Genomic DNA, 19,257 nt, shown 5'->3' on the forward strand with positions numbered 1-19,257 from the left:
CCGGGACAATGATTGGCCATGTTCGGAAGGGAGGGTGGGTGGTTTAAAATTTAAGGTGAGGCCCATCATATTCCATCAGGACACTTTGAGTTGGCATTGAAAGTCCAGTCCCAATATGACCGTTGAACAGAGTTGTGGCATAATGAGGAGTTATAAATTTTTGTATTTAGTGTCATGCACGGTCAATGTCATGGTGCAGCTGTCGTGGATTTTGGTCAAGTGGGATCTAGATGCCAAAGAGACACTTTGCACTTAGCTGGAGTCACCGTGAGGGAGTAGCGCAGGACTGTGACTGGATGCATGAATTTCTCTGTGTTCCCAGTATCAAATAGACAGTTTATAAAGCGACCATTTATCTCAATGTCCATCATAGACCTGGCTAGCTGATGCAGGCTGTTCTGGTCCAGGATGATGAAGGCCAAGATCTGGTTGCTGTCTAATTTGATGCTACTGTACTGGCTCAATGGAGCTCTCCAAGATGGCGGCCTCCATGCCATGCCCAGTGCAGTTTCTTGCCACCAGAAGTGATGCTGTCCCGGGTTGTCATCCCCATAGTCCTGCTGAGCCATCCTCCCTGACCGGAAGAGACATAGTCCAAGATGGCAATGGCTGCCAAGTGCACTCAGCACTGCTGGATGAAGGCTTGAACCCCTCTTCCTGCAGCTGGAACGTCGGGTCTCTGGCCAGGCAGTGCCTACATGGATGCTTTGCATGCCTGCTGAAGTGGCATTTCGGGTGCTTGTCAGAAGCAACTTGGGAATTCCACATCCCAAGATGGTAGCACTGTGCTCCCCACACGGCGACACATTGCTAGAGGAGAAGACCTCTGCATTTTTGTTGTGATTTGGCCAGGTCCATGACCCTTTTCTAGGAGTCTCTGTCGAATGTGATCAGACTTGAAGCCAGTTACACATGCGTCTCAGATCAGCTCCTCTCAGTGGATGGCAGCTGAAACTTCTTGGCAGCCACAGGCTCTCACCAACTCCCACAGGGCCTGCAGATACTCATCCACTGACTCACCAAGCACTTGTCTGCGATTGCCCAGAAGATACCTGGCATAGATGACGTTCGTCAGGGAATAAATGGTACTGTTTCTGCAGGAGCTCCATAGCGGCCGTGTAAGTATTGCCGTCTCTGATCATTTGAAAAACGCGGTGGCTGACCTGTGTGAAGACCAGGTCCGATTTATCTTCTTTGCTCTGTACATCGTTTCATCTCATGAAGGCGTTGAGGTAGTGAAGCCACTGATCGAACTTTATGGAGGCGTCCAGAGCTTTAGGGTCAGAGTCCAATTTATCTGCCCATATTTTGCCTTGTTTATGGCACGAAAGTATGGTGATTAAATCGATACGCTATCAATAACTCACATCAGACTAGAAGTCATGATTAATAGGCTTTAATCACATAAAATGCAGACTCATCTCACTTGTTGCTGGCCTGGTTCCAAGGCAGGTACTGAGGGAGGGGTTTGGGAGTAACCACCTTTATGGGGATTCTCAGGAGAGGAGTTACACGCACAGGGGCTGGCCAGCTCATACAATACATTAGTACGAGACAGCACTAACAGTTATAGTGGTTCCAACACAGGCACTCAATTGGTTTCATAAAGTCAGCATACATGAACCTGAATTTCCAGTCCTGTTAGAGGACTTGGGCACAGAACTTGTCAACTTGGTAGGATGGAGTCAGATTCCATATGGGTTCAAGAGAAAACAGACCTAAGCTTAAATCCTGCTTGAATTGAAGATTGTTAATAGAGTTCAGATGTATTTAAAGGCAGGAAGAAAGTTTGTTTTCTATTGTTATCAAGTGATAATTGTGAAAGTTTTAAATTCTATGACCATTCCCCAAACGATAATTACATAGGAGGCTAGGTCTCACCTTTTTTTTAAATCGTAAATGAGTCCTTTTGACCATTTATTATGTAAACCCTATGGGGCATGAGTCAGAGATGATACAATTTTTAACATATTTGTGCAGGATTTATATGTTGCCTGTAGACTCTACCTTTGATGAATAACTGCTGCAATAATGGAAATAACAAAGAGGCACTGAGTTGTACACCTTGCAAGCAGATAGGTATCTGCTAATCTACTGCGACCATGTGGGCCATCAAGTACCCATCCTTAAACTAATTCTATTTTTGGTCCATAATATTTCAAATGCTGCTTTATATACCTTTAAATGTTGTCTCACCCTGCCCTTCAGACACCCACTGAGTGAAAAAGGTCAAATCTCTAAATCTCCATAAATCCATGCTCTCTAGTTATAGGCACATCTGCCAAGCGTAAAAGTTTTTCATTATCTTCACCTTGTGATTTTGTATACCTCACATAGGTTCTTTGCTCCCAGTAAAGCAAACCCAACATGTCCAATCTTTCTTCAAAGCTGAAACAGGACATCCCAGGCAACACTGTGGTAAAGGTATCCTTGCCAATTAAATATCCTTGTATGGTAATGAGGCTATGGTACACAGTATTCCAGCAGTGGCCCAACTAATGTTTTATTTAGTTGTACTAAAACCTCCCTGCTTTTATATTTCATGCCCCAGCCAACATCATAAGGGACCCTCTTTTCCCTGGTCACCATCTCTTCTCACTGCTGCCTTTAGGTGGAAGGTACAAAAGCCTGAAGACTATCACCTCTAGGTTCAAGAAAAGTTTATTTCCAACAGCTATCAGGCTCTTGAACCTCCTCTTGGTACACTAATTAGGGACTGCTCCAACACCACAAAAGGGTCTGTCTGCCCTACTGCAAAGTCTTTTTTTTTTGCACAAGGGTATAATGAATATAATTTGGCCCCTGACCCAAATCATTGTTACTGGAGTTCAAGCACCAATCCTGTAGTAATCCACTGCCCAAAACTTGACCATCGAACAGCTTTCATCCAAACTTAAAAATCTAGAGCCCAGATTTCTCCATTTTCATATTTCATTTTTTTAACAAGATAAAGAGGTCATTCAACCCATTGAATCTATACTGACTCTCAAAGAATTCCTGTCATTTCCATTTCCCCTCATTTCTCTTTATTCAATTTTCTCTCTCACAACACTGATTTTCTGACAAATCATTCATACTTGGGGAAAGTTTTGAATATATTAAGCTGTTTTCAATCTAGTAGGATTAAACTGAATTTGGAAATGATGACTGATGCTTTAAAATACCAAACAACTGGTTAATTAAGATCTTAATGGGGCTTCCATCATTTATATCAATTCCAAGTTTTGCCTTTAAACTTTTCCTTTGGAGGTGGGATACCTTGTTTTGTTTTGCCTGTTGTCTTATATTTGGAAAGAAACTGAACATTTGAACCATCTCCCGTTTCTGACGAGAAATGAGATGGTTTCTATGGATATCACAGCATTTAAACCAGCCCTACATGAGAACTGGAGAAAGGAAATGTATGAGAAACAAACAGAAAGAAAAATCAGCTGAGGTTTTCAGAGGTGAGGAAGATTAGATGATGGAGCATGATTAAGGTAATAGGCTTCAGTAGTGATGGAAATTGTTCCTCGGGTTACATCAACCTATTTGGAAAAGACCAGAGACAGTTTTGTTGCACAGTGCCTGTGTATTCAAGGATAGCTCACTCTGCTCCTGGCCCATTTGTGAATGCATGTAGTTTCGGTTGATGGTTATGCAGCATTGAATTCCATTCATTACTGATTGATATATCAAGAGGGTCTTTCTCACACTTTAAATAGCCAAGGACAAACAATTGATGCCAGCAGGAAAGTAACTGTGGAAGGTCAGAGGATGTGTCAACCAACTTGTTTCATGTCTCACCTTTGAATTGATAATGCTCAATGTCTCCATGCAGAATTGATTGAGTTTCCTCCTGGTTTTTCTCTCTGAGGTTATGTCTGCTTTTTCGGAAAACAGCTGAGATTGGTTTTGACTGATCTGAGATTTTACACAATTTCAGGAACACATTCTCCAAAGACTAAAGTAACCATAAGATAAAAAAGTAAGTGCCATTATAATAGTTGGGTGTAATTAATTTAATGACTATTCAATAATGTCATCACTACTTACTGACATACTGTGGGATCTTATTAAATAATCAGGAGGAGCTTCTGCAAGAAGTTTACCATGTCTCATTAATCCAACCTAGGTAAATAAAATAAGGATATTTTTGGATTTTAAAAAGAGGAGATTTTTTTGATGAATTTATTTTATCAAAGCAAGGAAGCAGTTAACTAGAATAAAGAGCCAATGCTAGACAGTCCGACAGAATTGTAGCATCAAGAGAGAGAGGTGAACAAAAATAAAGTTTGTTAATGCACACTGACTGCAATATCTGGCTTCTCTGAGTATTGTCTACTATGTTGAATAAACTCATCAAGACTCTGGAGATCTAAAAACATGCTTCTTCATCTCAATGGCTCAGATGCAGATTTCAGATTTATTGTTAAGGGTACATACATGACATCACATACACCACTGCAGGCAATTCTTTCTCCTGCAGGCAAGGCAGAATTACCACCTATTGGTATGCAACAAAAAAAACCCCTGAGGCAACGTACACACTTAAACAAATAAAGAAATGTAAACAAACTGACTGTGCAATACAGAGAGAGAAAAAAAATCAATAAAGTGCAAGAGTCCTTAAATGAGTCCTTGATTGAGTTTATTGTTGAAGAGTCTGATGGTGGAGGGGTTTGCAGTTAGATATTCCTGAACCTGGTGGTGCTTGTCTCTTTCCTAATGGTAGCAGTGAGAACAGTGCGTGTACTGAATGATGTGGATCCATGATGATTGCTGCTGCCCTCTGATGGCAGCGTTCCCTGTAGATGTTCTTGAAAGTGGGGAGAGTTTTACCCATTTTATCCTGGGCTGTGTCCACTACCTTTTGCAGGGCTTTACGCTTAGAGGCTTTGGTGTCCCCACACCAGGCTGTGATCCAGCCATTCAATACATTTTCCACCACACATCTGTAGAAATTTTCCGGGTTTTCCGATATCATGCCAAACCTTTGCAAACTCCCGAGGAAGTAGAGGCACTAATGTACTTTCTTCATAATGCCATTTGTGCATTGGGTCCAGGAAAGATCCTCCGAGATAGTGACTCCCAAGAACTTAATTGATCAACCTCTCCACCTCCAGACTTCCTCAAACAATGCTGCAACTCAAAGTGTCTACTCATGACACTCGATCTTTCACAACACATACTTTAATATAAAAAGAATACTTAACATAAAAGAATATTCACTCACTTTTATTTTTGTAGCTTTATAAATTTATAGGCTTAAGTGCACCATTTGTTTTCTCACTCTCTAGGACTTTCTCAGCATTACCAGCATGACTGACATCTTTCTAGCGTCAAATTCAAAATTGATTGATCATTCACTGTGATCTCTTTCACCTTCCACGTGTTCTAACTGTGACATCCTCTTGTCTCATATCTTATGAGTCATCCATTTTCTTTTGAGCAAAGTATGACTTCAATATTGGAACATTCTCCCTTTGATCCCCTCGAAGCATAAAAGGCTTCCTGTTATGAGAGCACCCTCAATGATAAGGACAGTCAAACCTTTCCTTTTTTTCAGGAATTCAGTTCTTTTGTCCATTGGACAAGATTTTGGGACGAGATTTTGAACCATTTGCTCCTGCAAAAGCTCAAACTAAACATCAGTTTATCATCAGTTCTTGAACTTCCTGTCACTCTTTCTCAAATAGCTCTTGCATATCCATACTGGCCAGGAGGTGTAAGCATTTGCAACTATTCACCAACTCAAAACCCTTTCACTCTTCAGTTGGAAATCTCTTTTTGTGATATTCTCTCCTCCACCATTCTGATCCAAAGGTTCACCAGCATTTCAGCTGAAGTATATCAGTGGTCGAAGGGTGGTATCTTTCTGTCGATAGGAGTATTGCATTTCTGTGCTGTGTAAAACTTTGTGGCTTGTTGTCTATCAACTGCTTCTTTAAAACCTATCTCACAATCTCCATGCATCATCCTAAATTAGTATGGAGATAGGAGGTCAGTGTTTTATACTATTGCTGTTCATACATTTACTAAAATGGCTGCAACAAAACTGTGCCCAATATCCTGATACTAGTTGTAGTGTGAAACATTATCTGAATGGGAATTTATAATCACAGATATCACATCCTGTTCATCTGAGCATAATTCTTCATGTATTGAGTCAATATGTAGAAAACATGCTAGAATTTACTCATAACCATTTCTATGGCAAAGATACTTGACATTTGGAGGCATCAGATAATTGGAGATCTTAGTGCCATAATGGACCAATTCACTGTTTAAGTTGATCTTAACATTTATCCTAATAAAAACACCAAAACTCAGCTGGTCTTTTCAGCATCTATATAAGACAAAGATATATTGCTGACGTTTCAGGCCTGAGCCCTTCTTCAAGGAAAAATCAGAAAAGGCAGAAACAGGATATATCAGAAAGTCTCAGAATTCAACCATTGGAGGAGGAATCCAGACCAACAAATTGTGTTAATTGGATGTGACAAGTGACTAGGTGGAATTTATCATGTCTATAAGGAGACAGGGAAAAGAGAGATGAAGGGGAAGCAAGGGGTGGGGGTGAGGGGGGGGGTATTTAACAAAAGCCAGAGAAGTTGATATTACTGTCATCCGGTTGGAGGTCACTGGGAGATCCACTCTATTTGCAGTGGACAGAGCCAAGGTGCTTAACAAAGCGATCTCCTAGTCTGCGTCCAGTCTCTCTGATGGAGAAGAGACCACAGCGGGAGCACCAGATGCAGTAGATTACACCTGCAGATTCAGAAGTGAAATGTTGCTTCACTTGGAAGGACAGTTTGGGGCCCCTGAATGGTTCTGAGGGAGGAGGTGCGGGCACAAGTGGCCAGTCTCACCCACTCCGAATGCCTGGCCTTCCCCTCTCTCCGAACCAATCTGAACCTCACCATCAAACCTGCAGACAAGGGTGGCACTGGTGTGGTCTAGCACACTGATCTCTATCTGGCTGAAGCTTGACGACAACTCTTAGACCTCTCCTCTCACTTACCCCTCCAACAGGAGGACCCCACCAAAACTCATCAAACCATTGTATCGCGCACCATCTCTGAACGCACCACTTCCAGTCACCTCCCTGGCTTAGCCTCCAACCTTATTGTTTCCCAACCCCATACTGCCCGCTTCTACCTCCTACCACAAACCCAATTGTCCCAGCAGATCCATGGTGACCATGTGCTTCTGCCCCACCGAATTGGTCTCTGCTTACCTTGACTCTGTTTGGCTCCCCCTAGTGCAGTCTCTCCCTATCTAGATCCGGGACACTTCACATACTCTTCATCACTTCAAGAACTTCCAGTTCCCTGAACTCAAGCACCTCATATTTACTACAGTAGACAAACTCTCGACAGACATTTTCTTTAACCCCCCCCCCAACTCCCACAGTTTCCTCGACTACACCCCTTCCCACCCTATCCCCAGTAAGGATTCCATTTCATTCTATTCTCTCAATTCCTTCATCTCCGTCGCATCTGCACTCAGGATAAGGACTTCCATGTCATAACATCAGAGATGACCCCATTCTTCAAACAACATGGCTTTCCCTCTACCATATCAACTCGGCGCTCACCTGCATATCCTCCATTACCCACACATCTGCCCTGATCCCATCCGCTCCCACACACAACAAGAACAGGATTCCTCTTGTCCTCACCTACCACCTCACCAGCCTCCATATCCAACACATCCTCCTCCACTATCTACTACATTATCTCACCAATAGACACCTATTCCTCCCTCTTAGACTCCTTCGTCCACTCTTCCCACTCAACCAATCATCCCCTTGGGACCTATCCCTATGACCACAGGAGATACTCCACTTGCACCCACACCTCCTCCCTCACCACCATCCAGGGCTCCAAATGGTCCTTCCAAGTGAAGCAACATTTCACATGAATCTGCAGGGGCAATCTACTGCATCTGGTGCTCCTGCTGTGGTCTCCTTGTGGAGTAAATTTTATTAATTAAATCTTCACAATTTGCTTTTATTACTTAGTCTCTGACAACATTAAGTTTCACACATAACTTTACTGTCTTCCCAGGACAAATGGCTAATTGTTGTTCTAAAACCCCCACCCTAGCTCTTCAGTCAGTCTGCTGTGAAGCTAGGAGATGGATGAGTTAGGCAGTGTTATCTCTCTAACAGGGAATACTGAATTCTTCCTCACAAGTTTCTTTTTGTTTCTTTCTCAGTTTTGATAAGCTTTAATGACCTTCAAGTTGATGGATGTCTGACACAATTTGTTAAGAGCTTTGTTTTTTCAGTTGCAAATGTTCCTGTTATCACATGTATTCTGATTATAAATGTACCAGTTTCTGTAGCTAAGCAGAGACTTGATTCTTCACTTTTAGAGGACACTGGTCTCTCCCTGGTACTAGGCTTTTTAAAATAAAGGCTTCCTAAGCAGTAATTCCTCTATGCTTAAGTTTATTTTTCTACAACACACCTCTACATCGGAGAGACTGGATACAGATCGCTTTGTTAAGCACCTTGACTCTGTCCACCACAATAGCAGTGGCCACCCATTTCAATTCTCCATCCTATTCCCTTGCCGACAAGTCTGCCCATGGTCTCATGTACTGCCAGATTGAGACCTCCCATAAATTGGAAGAACAACATCTCCTCTTCCAACTGTGCTCCCTCCAACTGAATGACATTAATATCGACTTCTAGCCCAGGGTATGGCCATGTGAAGGACATAGACAGATGTGTTTTGGTTGAGATCTCTGTGAAGAGTATTAAATAGATCATCTAAACTTGAAAATCAAGATTTATTTAATCAAAAATGGATAAAACTAGAACAAAGAAGCCAAGGCAGCCAAGAACAAAGATTGAAGAAGCTTCTATTCAACCAGGAACATCAGGTGAGAGTCTGAAAGGGAGCAGTGCAAAAATAGTGATGGGACAGGGCGAATCAGGTAAAACTGGGGAGTTGGGTCAAGAATTGAGCATCATCCTGGAAAAAATGGAGAATTTGAGAAACTGATTCATAAATGTTGAAATGGTGAAGAGAGATATTACAGAGAAAAGGATCAAAATAAAGGAAATTGCTAAAGATCTAATGGAGAGAATGAGTTGAGCGGAGATTGAACCGATGAAAACACATGAAAAACTCAAAGCTTTGGAAATAAAAGCCAAAGAATGTGAGCCTATTAAACAAGGAGTGCTTGACAAAATTGACCACATGAAGAACTTTAGTCAATGGAATAATGTCTGAATTATTGGACTAAAGGAAGGAATCAAGGGAAGTGACCTGGTGAACTACTTTCAAAAATGGACCCCACAAGTGTTGGGAGAAGACAGATTTGGAGAAAACCTGCATATCCAGAAAGGTCACTGAGCACTTGGACCCAGAAGAGCCAGTGATCAGAGGCTAAGTCCAGTTCTGGTGAAACTTCTAAGCTACTGAGAATGGGAGATAATTCTGGGAGGAGCACATGATTAAGCAGAATAATGGTCCGCCCGAGGTTGATCATGAAAAGGTATTATTTTTTCAAGATTTTAACCTGACCTTGATTAAACAAATGAAAGAATCTGAAGATTTAAAAAGACAACTACGTGCTAACAACTTGAAATATTCAATGATATATCCTGTGACTTTGAGGGTTGGCATAATGAAAACGAGCCTATGATTTTTCAAGAACAAAAACAAGGTGCAAGACTTTCTGCAAAGTTTATAAAGAAAAAAAGATCAAGGTTGCCAAGGGAGAAGATTGTGAAAATATTTATAATGGAACTAAATAAAAGTAATAAAAGTTGTATTTTATTATTTTTACAAAACCATCTTGTATTTATTGCTTAAAAATAAAATGTACAGAAATCATCATGGAGAGCTCAGAAAAAGGAAAAGAAATCTGAGAAAAGTGGTAGCAGGGTGAAAACTCTGGTTTAAGGGGGAGAATAGCACCTGGAAAGGAGTAGCCAAAAATGATGGTGCCAAAGGGAGAGGTTATTCTTCCTCAAGAGAATCTGTGGGTTTTCTTCGTGGGCTTTTGGGGCTCAAGAGTACGTTATTGTCGGGGTAGTGATATTGTGTGTTTTTCTTAAAGGAGACAAATCACATTATTATTTAAAGAGTCAGAGATTTTACTGTTAAAAATATTGTTTTAAAGAAGAATGCATTTAGAACATTAGTTTTAATGTTGATGGAATTAACAGGTGGTGAGGAGAAGGTCTTGGCATACCTAAAAAAAAATTAAGGCAGATATAGTCTTTTTACAAGAAACACATCTTACCAAATTGGAACACACAAAATTAAAAAGAGGATGGGTGGGGCAAGTAACATCGTCTTCATTTGGATCAAAAGCAAGTGCTGTAGCAAATTTAATTAATAAAAATATACCAATAATAATAATAGAAAAGACTTTAACCAATCAAGCTAGAAGATTTGTAATCGAACACTGTAAAATTTATGCAGAATCATGGATATTTATGAAAATTTACACCCCAAATTATGAAGGATATCTTAAAAACTGCAGGAGGAAGACAAAATATTGATTTGAGGAGATTTCAATTTTTGTTTAGATCCAATATTGTACAAATCAGTGAGAACAATAACAAGTGTGAAAGTTACAAAAATGGCATTGTCATTTATGAAGGATTTAATTTAATTGATATATGGAGGCAGCTCAACCCCTTAGACTACTCATTCTATTCAAGGGTTCATGATTCACATACAAAGATTGAATTACTTTTAATATCTGCCCATCTACAAAGCAGAGTAGTAAAAATGGAGTACTTGGCAAGACTTTTATCAGACCACTCGCTATTAATGTTAACTATTACGATAATGGAAAAGCAAAACGGTATGTATAGATGGCACCTAAACAATACATTTTTAAATAGTAAGAATTTTTGTGAATTTATTAAGAGATGGATAGAAATATTTTGTGAGAGGACAAATTATTTCTTATACTAAAAATCTTAAGAGATAATATGCAAGAGACTTCGAAGGTCTAGAGAAGGATATAACAAAATTGGAAAAGGAATATCAGATATCAGGAATACAAGAAAAATATAGAATATTAGAGAATAAAAATGTTATAATACAACACACTACAAACATATAGAATGGAAAAAATTTTTATTAAAAACTAAATAAAAATATTATGAACTAGCAGAATGAACGCATATAGTGTTATCTTGGCAGGTTAAAGCAGATCCAGAATGATAAATGCAATAGAAACAGAAACAGATATTATAACATATAATTTTAAAAAATAGTATGTTTTACAATACTATATAAAACTATATAAATCATAATTAGTAGGAGATGAAAGAATTTTTAACAAATGTTGGACTTCCAAACCTCAAAGAGAAAAAATGTCTTAGATGCACCTTTTACAAGGGAAGAAATAGAGAAAGCTCTGGGTACTTTAAGAAGTCCCCAGGGGAAGATGGGTTCCCTCCTGAGTTCTATAGACAATTTAAAGCTTTGTTGATGCCTCTGTTGATGGTTGCATTAGACCAGGTGGTGGCCTTCCCCTCCACCCCCCAGAAACTTTATCAACTGCTATAATTACAGTGCTACTAAAGAAAGGTAGAGATCCATTAAAAACCTCATCATACAGACCAATATCACTCCTGAATGCAGATTATAAAATTCTAGCAAAGACACTAGCCAGCATATTGGGTGAATATTAACCAAAATTAATACATCCAGATCAGGTAAGATTTATTAAAGGAAGGCACTCTTCAAATAGTCCAGGTAGATCATTCAATATAATACATATGGCAAAATCAAGGTTGAATCCAAACAAAACTATTACTTTTGATGCAGAAAAGGCATTCGACCAACTGGAATTGTCCTTCTTATATAAAGAATTGGAAAACTTTGGTGTAGGTAGAAAATTTATAAATTGGATAAAAACTCTTTACCATAAGCCACAAGCTAAAATTATAACTAATAACCAAATGTCATCTATTTTTCCCTTGAGTAGATTGAGTAGAAGGGGTGTCCCCTATCTCCAGCACTATTCATTTGAGCTATTGAACCTCTGGCGGCAATTATAAGAAGAAATCCGGATATTAAGAGCTTCAAAGTTGGACAGAAATAACATAAAATCAGTTTATTTGCTGATAATGTGCTATTATATATGTCTGACCCAGCTGAATCATTGATAAGATTATAAACAATCTTAGAAAAATTTGGAAGAATATCAGGATATAAATTAAATATGGACAAAAGTGAGATACTACCATTGCAAAACTTTGATTATGAAAGATACCAAAAAGGTAATAGATTTAAATGGAAGAAAGGTGGAATTAAATACTAAGGAATAATGATGGATAATAATTTACAGAATTTATATGCTTAATTATACCATTCTATTAGAAAAAATAGAAAAAGATTTAGAGAGATAGAAAGAACTGTTGATTACATTAATAGGAAAGGTAAATTGTATTAATATGAAGGTAATGTCAAGGCAACAGTATCTCTTTCAATTGTTTCTACCAATTATACATAATTGTATAAGACAGTTCCTGTAGACTAACAAAGTACCAAGAATTGCACTGGAAAACTTAACATGAGACTATAAATTTGGAGGACTTGGACTCCAGGATGTTAAGAAGTATTATCTATCAACTCAAGCAAGATTTCTATCATCTTTCTTTGAAGAAAACAGTTCCCCTTCGTGGATTCAAATGAGACTGAATTCAATAAAGAAGGAGACAATGACGGGCTTTATTTATAAGTGGAATGTCAAGTCAATAACAAAAAAAAAAATCGATAATCCTACATAAATACACATGATTAAAACATGGCAAGAAATAAATGAATATATTGGGAAAAACTGAAGACTCCTTATGTAAAAATGTACTACTGAATATAAACCTGGGTAACAAAATATTGAATTCATGGTATGACAAAGGAATAAGATATGTTGATGATTGTTATATGGAAGGATCTCATGTCTTTTAAACAATTAAGAAATAAGTATGGAGTAGCTAATGGGACATTCTTCTGCTTTCTCCAGTTAAGATCATTCTTAAGAGAAAGATGGGGACCAAAAAGGTTAATCCTACAGAGAAAGATTTTTCTTTTTATTCATCACGACATGATTCGTTTTCTAGGACTGATTTTTTTTGGTATCAGCACACCTACAGAGTAGAGTATTGCAAGCTGAATATAAAAGTAGAGTTCTATCTGGCCATTCATTATTATTTTTTTCTTGTGAAAATTCAGAAGTGGTACATTCTTCGTATAGATGGAAGTTTAATGCAATGTTATTGAAAAAAAACAGATTTTGTTACTTTTGTTAAAGAGCATATCTCTTTATTTTTGACTGAGAATATTAATTCTGTGGATAGTCATTTTGTAGTATGGGATGTGTTAAAAGCTTATTTGAGGGGACAGGTTATGTTATTCTACGAAAGTTAAGAAACAATTTATGGCAGAAAGTTTAATGTTGGAAAATCAGATTGCTGAGTTAGAGAAAGACTTTCAGAAGGATGCGAATGAAGACAAAAAAGCTGCATTAGCAAAATTGAAATTACGTTATAATACTTTACAAACTTGTCAGTTTGAGCGTTTAATTAATCAAACTAAACAATGTTATTATGAGTTGGGAGAAAGAGCTCATAAGGTACTTGCTTGGCAATTGAAAGCTGAACAGGCATCTCAGACCATTAATGCTATTAAATTCAATAATTACCTATAAGCCTCAGGAAATTAATGACCAGTTTTATTCATTTTATCAAAAATTATATACTTCTGAGGGGAAGCGGGATAATGGTTCTATTGAATCTTATTTATCTAAATTGAGGTTACCGGTATTATGAGAAAGATATCCAGGAATTGCAATTTCTGTTCACAAATTTTGAAATTAAGGAAGCTATTCAGGAAATGCCAAATGGAAAGTCCCCAGGGGATGATGGATTTCCTGTGGAATTTTATAAATTTTTAAATGATGATTTATCTATTGTATTTGGAGATGTGTTAAAACAAGTTGCTGAAGAACAGAAGTTTCCAGAATCTTGTTCAAGTGCTTTAATAACTGTTATTCCAAAAAAAGATAGAGATCCATTAAAAGTGTCTTCATATAGACCTATTTCTTTATTAAATGTAGATTATAAAATTATAGCCAAGGTACTAGCTAATAGACTTGTTACATACTTACCTAAGTTGATACATACTGATCAAACAGGTTTTATTAAGAATAGAAATGCAACTGATTATATTCTTCAATTAATTACTTTGGTCAATGCATACCAAAAGCAGCCTAACCATCCTATGGTGGTTGCACTAGATACAGAAAAGGCTTTTGATAGGGTTGAGTGGGATTTTTTATTTAAAGTGTTAGAAAAGTTTAAATTTGGCCCTTTTTTTATTGGTTGGGTTAAAGCTTTATATACGAACCTGATTGCTAGGGTGGTGACAAATGGTCAGATTTCTTTTTACCATTTAGGTTGACTCGTTCAACTTGGAAGGGCTGCCCTTTGTCACCTGGCTTATTTGCATTGGCTATTGAACCATTAGCTCAGACTATTAGGCAAAATGATGAAATGAGAGGGGTGAAGGCTATGAATGAAGAATATAAGATTAATTTATTTGCAGATGATGCATTGATATATTTGACAGAACCGGAACAGTCATTGAAACAGTTACAAGAGCGTTTGTCAAAATTTGGAGAATTGTCAGGATATAAAATTAATTGGGATAAAAGTGAAATTTTACCAGTTGGGATAGGAGATTATTCAGAATTTAAAATTATTACAAAATTAAAGTGGACAAATAAAATTAAATATTTAGGTGTGTTTGTAGATGTTAATTATCAGTCATTATATCAGTTAAATTATGTGCCTATATTAAAACGGATTAAAGCAGATTTGATTAAGTGTAAAGATCTTCCATTAACTTTGATTGGAAGGGTCAATTGTATTAAAATGAATATTTTTCCTTGAATTCAAAATTTATTTCAGTCAATACCTTGTTTACTTTCAAAAGGTTTTTTTCAGGATTTAAATAAGATAGTGTTGGAGTTTTTAATGGAAAGGTAAATTAGCTCGAGTGGCATTGTATAAACTTACATGGAAATATGCATTAGGGAGGAGTCACGTGATGGAGTAGTGGCCGGACGGTGAACTCCAGCCCTCTCCAGAAAAGTCGGAAAAAATAAAGGAAAACACAAAGGCACAAAAATAAAAATTAAAGTAAAGTGAGTATAAAGATGGAAAGAAGATGGCGACGAAAAAAGAAAAATCGAAACCAACGGTAAGAAGAGAGGAAGAAAAGACAAGGGAAGAAGAAGGAGAGGCCTTACCTGTTCGAAGAGGCCCGCGGTGGAGTGAGAAACCCGCTCCCTCAGGTCGGTAGAAATTGACTACAAAAATGGCTCGCTGAGCCGAGTAAAAGTGCGCAACCGCGCATGCAAAAAAACACACCAACGGGAGGGGTGACCAGCTGGGGAGTCGATCTCCACAGCCGGCAATGACAGCTGCAGAACAGCAGCAGCAAGAGGAGAACACAGAAGACAATGAAAACAAGAAAGAAGAGAAGAAAAGGACAACAAAGAAACAACAGATGGCCAACCCAGAGGAAGAAGAAGAGGAAGAGGAAGAGTACAGTGAAATAGAAGAAGAAGGGAAAGGCAAGACAAAGGATATACTTTCTCTTATTAAAGAATACATGGAGTCATTTAAAGAATGGCAAGCACAAGAATTTAATGATTTAAGAAGAATAAACAATACAGAAGAGAAAGTGGATAAAATAGATATGACCTTATCAGAAATGGGAAAAAGAATGGACAAGGTGGAAGAACGAGAAGCAGCAGTAGAAATGGAGGTAGAGGACTTAAAAAATAAATTAGAGGAATCTAATAAAAAAGTTAAAGAGACACAAGAGCTGTTAGCTCAGAAAATAGATATAATGGAAAATTATAACAGAAGAAATAACATAAAGATAGTTGGCCTTAAGAAAGATGAAGAAGGCAAGAATATGAGAGAGTTTATAAAAGATTGGATCCCCAGGATCCTAGGATGTCCAGAACTACAGCAAGAAATGGAAATAGAAAGGGCACAGAGAGCATTGGCCTTTAAACCACAACCACAACAAAAGCCAAGATCTATTTTAGTAAAATTCCTAAGATATACTACAAGAGAAAAGGTACTGGAGAAAACAATGGAGAAAGTAAGAGAGGACAACAAGCCACTGGAGTACGAAGGGCGAAAAATCTTCATTTATCCAGATATAAGTTTTGAACTCCTGAAGAAGAGAAAGGAGTTCAATACAGCAAAGGCGATTTTATGGAAGAAAGGGTATAAATTTATACTAAAGCATCCAGCGGTATTGAAAATATTTATTCCAGGACAGCAAAACAGACTATTCTGGGATCCAGAAGAGGCACGAAAATTTGCAGAACAATTACAAAAATAGACTGAGGGATGAAGACGGGTAATGAGAGTAAAAATGATCACGATTGATATGTATGTGGGTAAAGACAAAAATAGACTGAGGGATGAAGACGGGTAATGAGAGTAAAAATGATCACGATTGATATGTATGCGGGTAAAGAGGTATAAGAGTGAATAGAGACAATGTGCATACGTGAATGTATCTGTACTTAGAGGAAAATATAGATAGTATAGACAAGAATTAATAAGGGAAGGTAATGGAATAGAGAGAATAAGGAGGGAATTAAAAGAGTGACCTTTGTGACATATGAAAAGTGAAATCTTTTCTGGGGGGGCTGGGTGGGGGGAAATAGCGGTCACTGCAAAATCAGTTGACGCTTGCGAGTGGATTCGCAAATCCAAATGGAGAGGGGAGATGTGGTTGTCCGACAAGGGATAAAGGACAACTCAGGAAGGGAAGGGGAGATTGGGGATAAAGAAGATAGAAATAGGAGAATAAGGAAAATGTTGGATGTTGTAGGAATGTTGTCTTATAAAGAGTTGAAAATAAGAAAACAGAAATGGAAAAGGAGGAAAGGTAATGATGGAAAAACGGAAAGAGAAGATAAACAAAATATAAAATGGCTACGCTGAACTATATGACTTTAAATATTAATGGAATACATAACCAAATTAAAAGGAAGAAACTACTAAATTTACTGAAAAAGGAAAAAATTGATATAGCAATTGTCCAAGAAACACACTTAACTGAATTGGAGCACAAGAAATTAAAGAGAGATTGGGTAGGACATGTAACAGCAGCATCGTATAATTCAAAAGCAAGAGGAGTGGCTATATTAATTAGTAAAAATGTGCCATTTAAAATAGAAGAGGAAATAATAGATCCAGCAGGGAGATATGTTATGATAAAATGTCAGATATATTCGGAGTTTTGGAATCTACTTAATATATATTCACCTAACGAAGAAGATCAAAAGTTTATGCAAGATATCTTTTTGAAGGTAGCTAATACGCAAGGGGACATACTAATAGGAGGGGATTTCAACCTGAATTTGGATCCAAATATGGATAAAACGGGTAAAAAAATTAACAGGAAGAACAAAGTAACCAAATTTATAATTAAATCAATGCAAGAAATGAAACTTTTGGATATATGGAGGAAACAAAACCCAAAAGAAAAGGAATACTCATACTACTCGGCTAGACATAAAACATACTCAAGAATAGACTTATTTTTTTGTTATCAGCTAGTATGCAGGATAGAGTAAGAAAAACAGAATATAAAGCGAGAATGCTATCGGACCATTCACCCTTAATATTGACAGTAAAGCTAGAGGACATCCCTCCAAGAATGTATAGATGGAGATTAAACCCCATGCTACTTAAATACAGGATTTTAGAGAATTTATTGAAAAACAATTAAAAATGTATTTTGAAGTAAATATGGAATCAGTGGAAGATAAGTTTATACTATGGGACGCAATGAAAGCATTCATTAGAGGGCAAATAATAAGTTATGTAACCAAGATGAAAAAGGACTATAATCAGGAAACAGAGCAGTTGGAAAGGGAAATAGTAAACATAGAAAAAAAATTAGCAATGAAGGAAGATACAACTAAAAGAAGAGAATTGGCGGATAAAAAAATAAAATATGAAACATTACAAACTTATAAGGTAGAGAAGAATATAATGAAGACAAAACAGAAATATTATGAACTAGGTGAAAAAACGCACAAAATCCTAGCATGGCAGCTTAAGACAGAGCAAGCTAAGAAAATGGTATTGGCATCAAGGAAAAAAGACAAACAAATTACATATAATCCAAAAGAAATTAAGGAAAACTTTAGAGAATTCTATGAACAATTATACCGAACTGAAAACGAAGGGAAAGAAGGGAAAATAGATGAATTTTTGACTAAAATTGAACTACCAAAACTACAAATAGAGGAACAAAATAAATTAACAGAACCATTTGGAACAGTAGAAATACAAGAGATAATAAAAAAAATTACCAAATAATAAGACACCAGGAGAGGATGGATTTCCAATAGAATTCTACAAAACATTTAAAGACTTATTAATACCGCCCCTCCTGGATGTAATCAACCAGATTGATGAGACACAAAACTTACCAGATTCATGTAAAACAGCAATAATTACAGTAATACTAAAACAAGGGAAAGATCCACTCTCACCAGCGTCATATAGACCAATATCTTTGCTAAACACAGATTATAAGATAATAGCTAAACTATTAGCAAACAGATTAGCAGAACAGGTACCGAAAATGGTAAATTTAGACCAAACTGGATTTATCAAAAAAAGACGCACAACAGACAATATTTGTAAATTTATTAACTTAATTCATGCAGTAGAAGGAAATAAAGCACCTCCAGTAGCAGTTGCTTTAGACGCAGAGAAGGCCTTTGACAGAGTAGAATGGAATTATTTGTTCAAAGTATTGCAAAAATTCAGTCTACCGGAGAAGTATATTAATTGGATTAAAGGATTATATAAGGGACCGTTAGCGAAAGTGACAGTAAATGGACATGTATCAAAGCAATTTAACTTAAGCAGGTCAACGCGGCAGGGATGCCCACTATCACCTTTATTGTTTGCGCTAGCTATAGAACCACTAGCAGAATTGATAAGAATAGATAATAATATAAAAGGAATAAAAATAAAAGACAGGGAATATAAAATCAGTCTATTTACGGATGATTTTATAGTGTACTTAACAGAACCAGAACTATCAATAAAAGAATTATATAAGAAATTGAAGGAATATGGAGAAGTGTCGGGTTACAAGATAAACGTAAATAAAAGTGAAGCAATGCCTATGAATAATGCGGATTTCTCAAAATTTAAGAAGGAATCTCCATTCAGATGGCAAA

At 37.3% G+C, this 19,257-nt stretch overlaps 1 protein-coding gene across 9 annotated transcripts in view; it reads right to left on the reverse strand.

Moving 5' to 3' along the window:
* The window catches only part of abch1 (ATP-binding cassette, sub-family H, member 1), a 127,981-nt gene that overhangs the window by 61,912 nt on the left and 46,812 nt on the right, over window positions 1-19,257 (reverse strand). For all 9 annotated transcript variants that reach the window (XM_069931723.1, XM_069931722.1, XM_069931720.1 and 6 more), the window contains 2 exons: window positions 4,036-4,110; window positions 3,787-3,943 (listed from right to left, as the gene is read on the reverse strand). In XM_069931723.1, coding sequence (XP_069787824.1) covers window positions 3,787-3,943; window positions 4,036-4,110 — 232 coding nt within the window. The remainder of the gene's footprint in view (window positions 1-3,786; window positions 3,944-4,035; window positions 4,111-19,257) is intronic.

The sequence above is a fragment of the Narcine bancroftii genome, chromosome 4 (assembly GCF_036971445.1).
Source record: "Narcine bancroftii isolate sNarBan1 chromosome 4, sNarBan1.hap1, whole genome shotgun sequence".
In the NCBI taxonomy this organism is placed as follows: Eukaryota; Metazoa; Chordata; class Chondrichthyes; order Torpediniformes; family Narcinidae; genus Narcine; species Narcine bancroftii.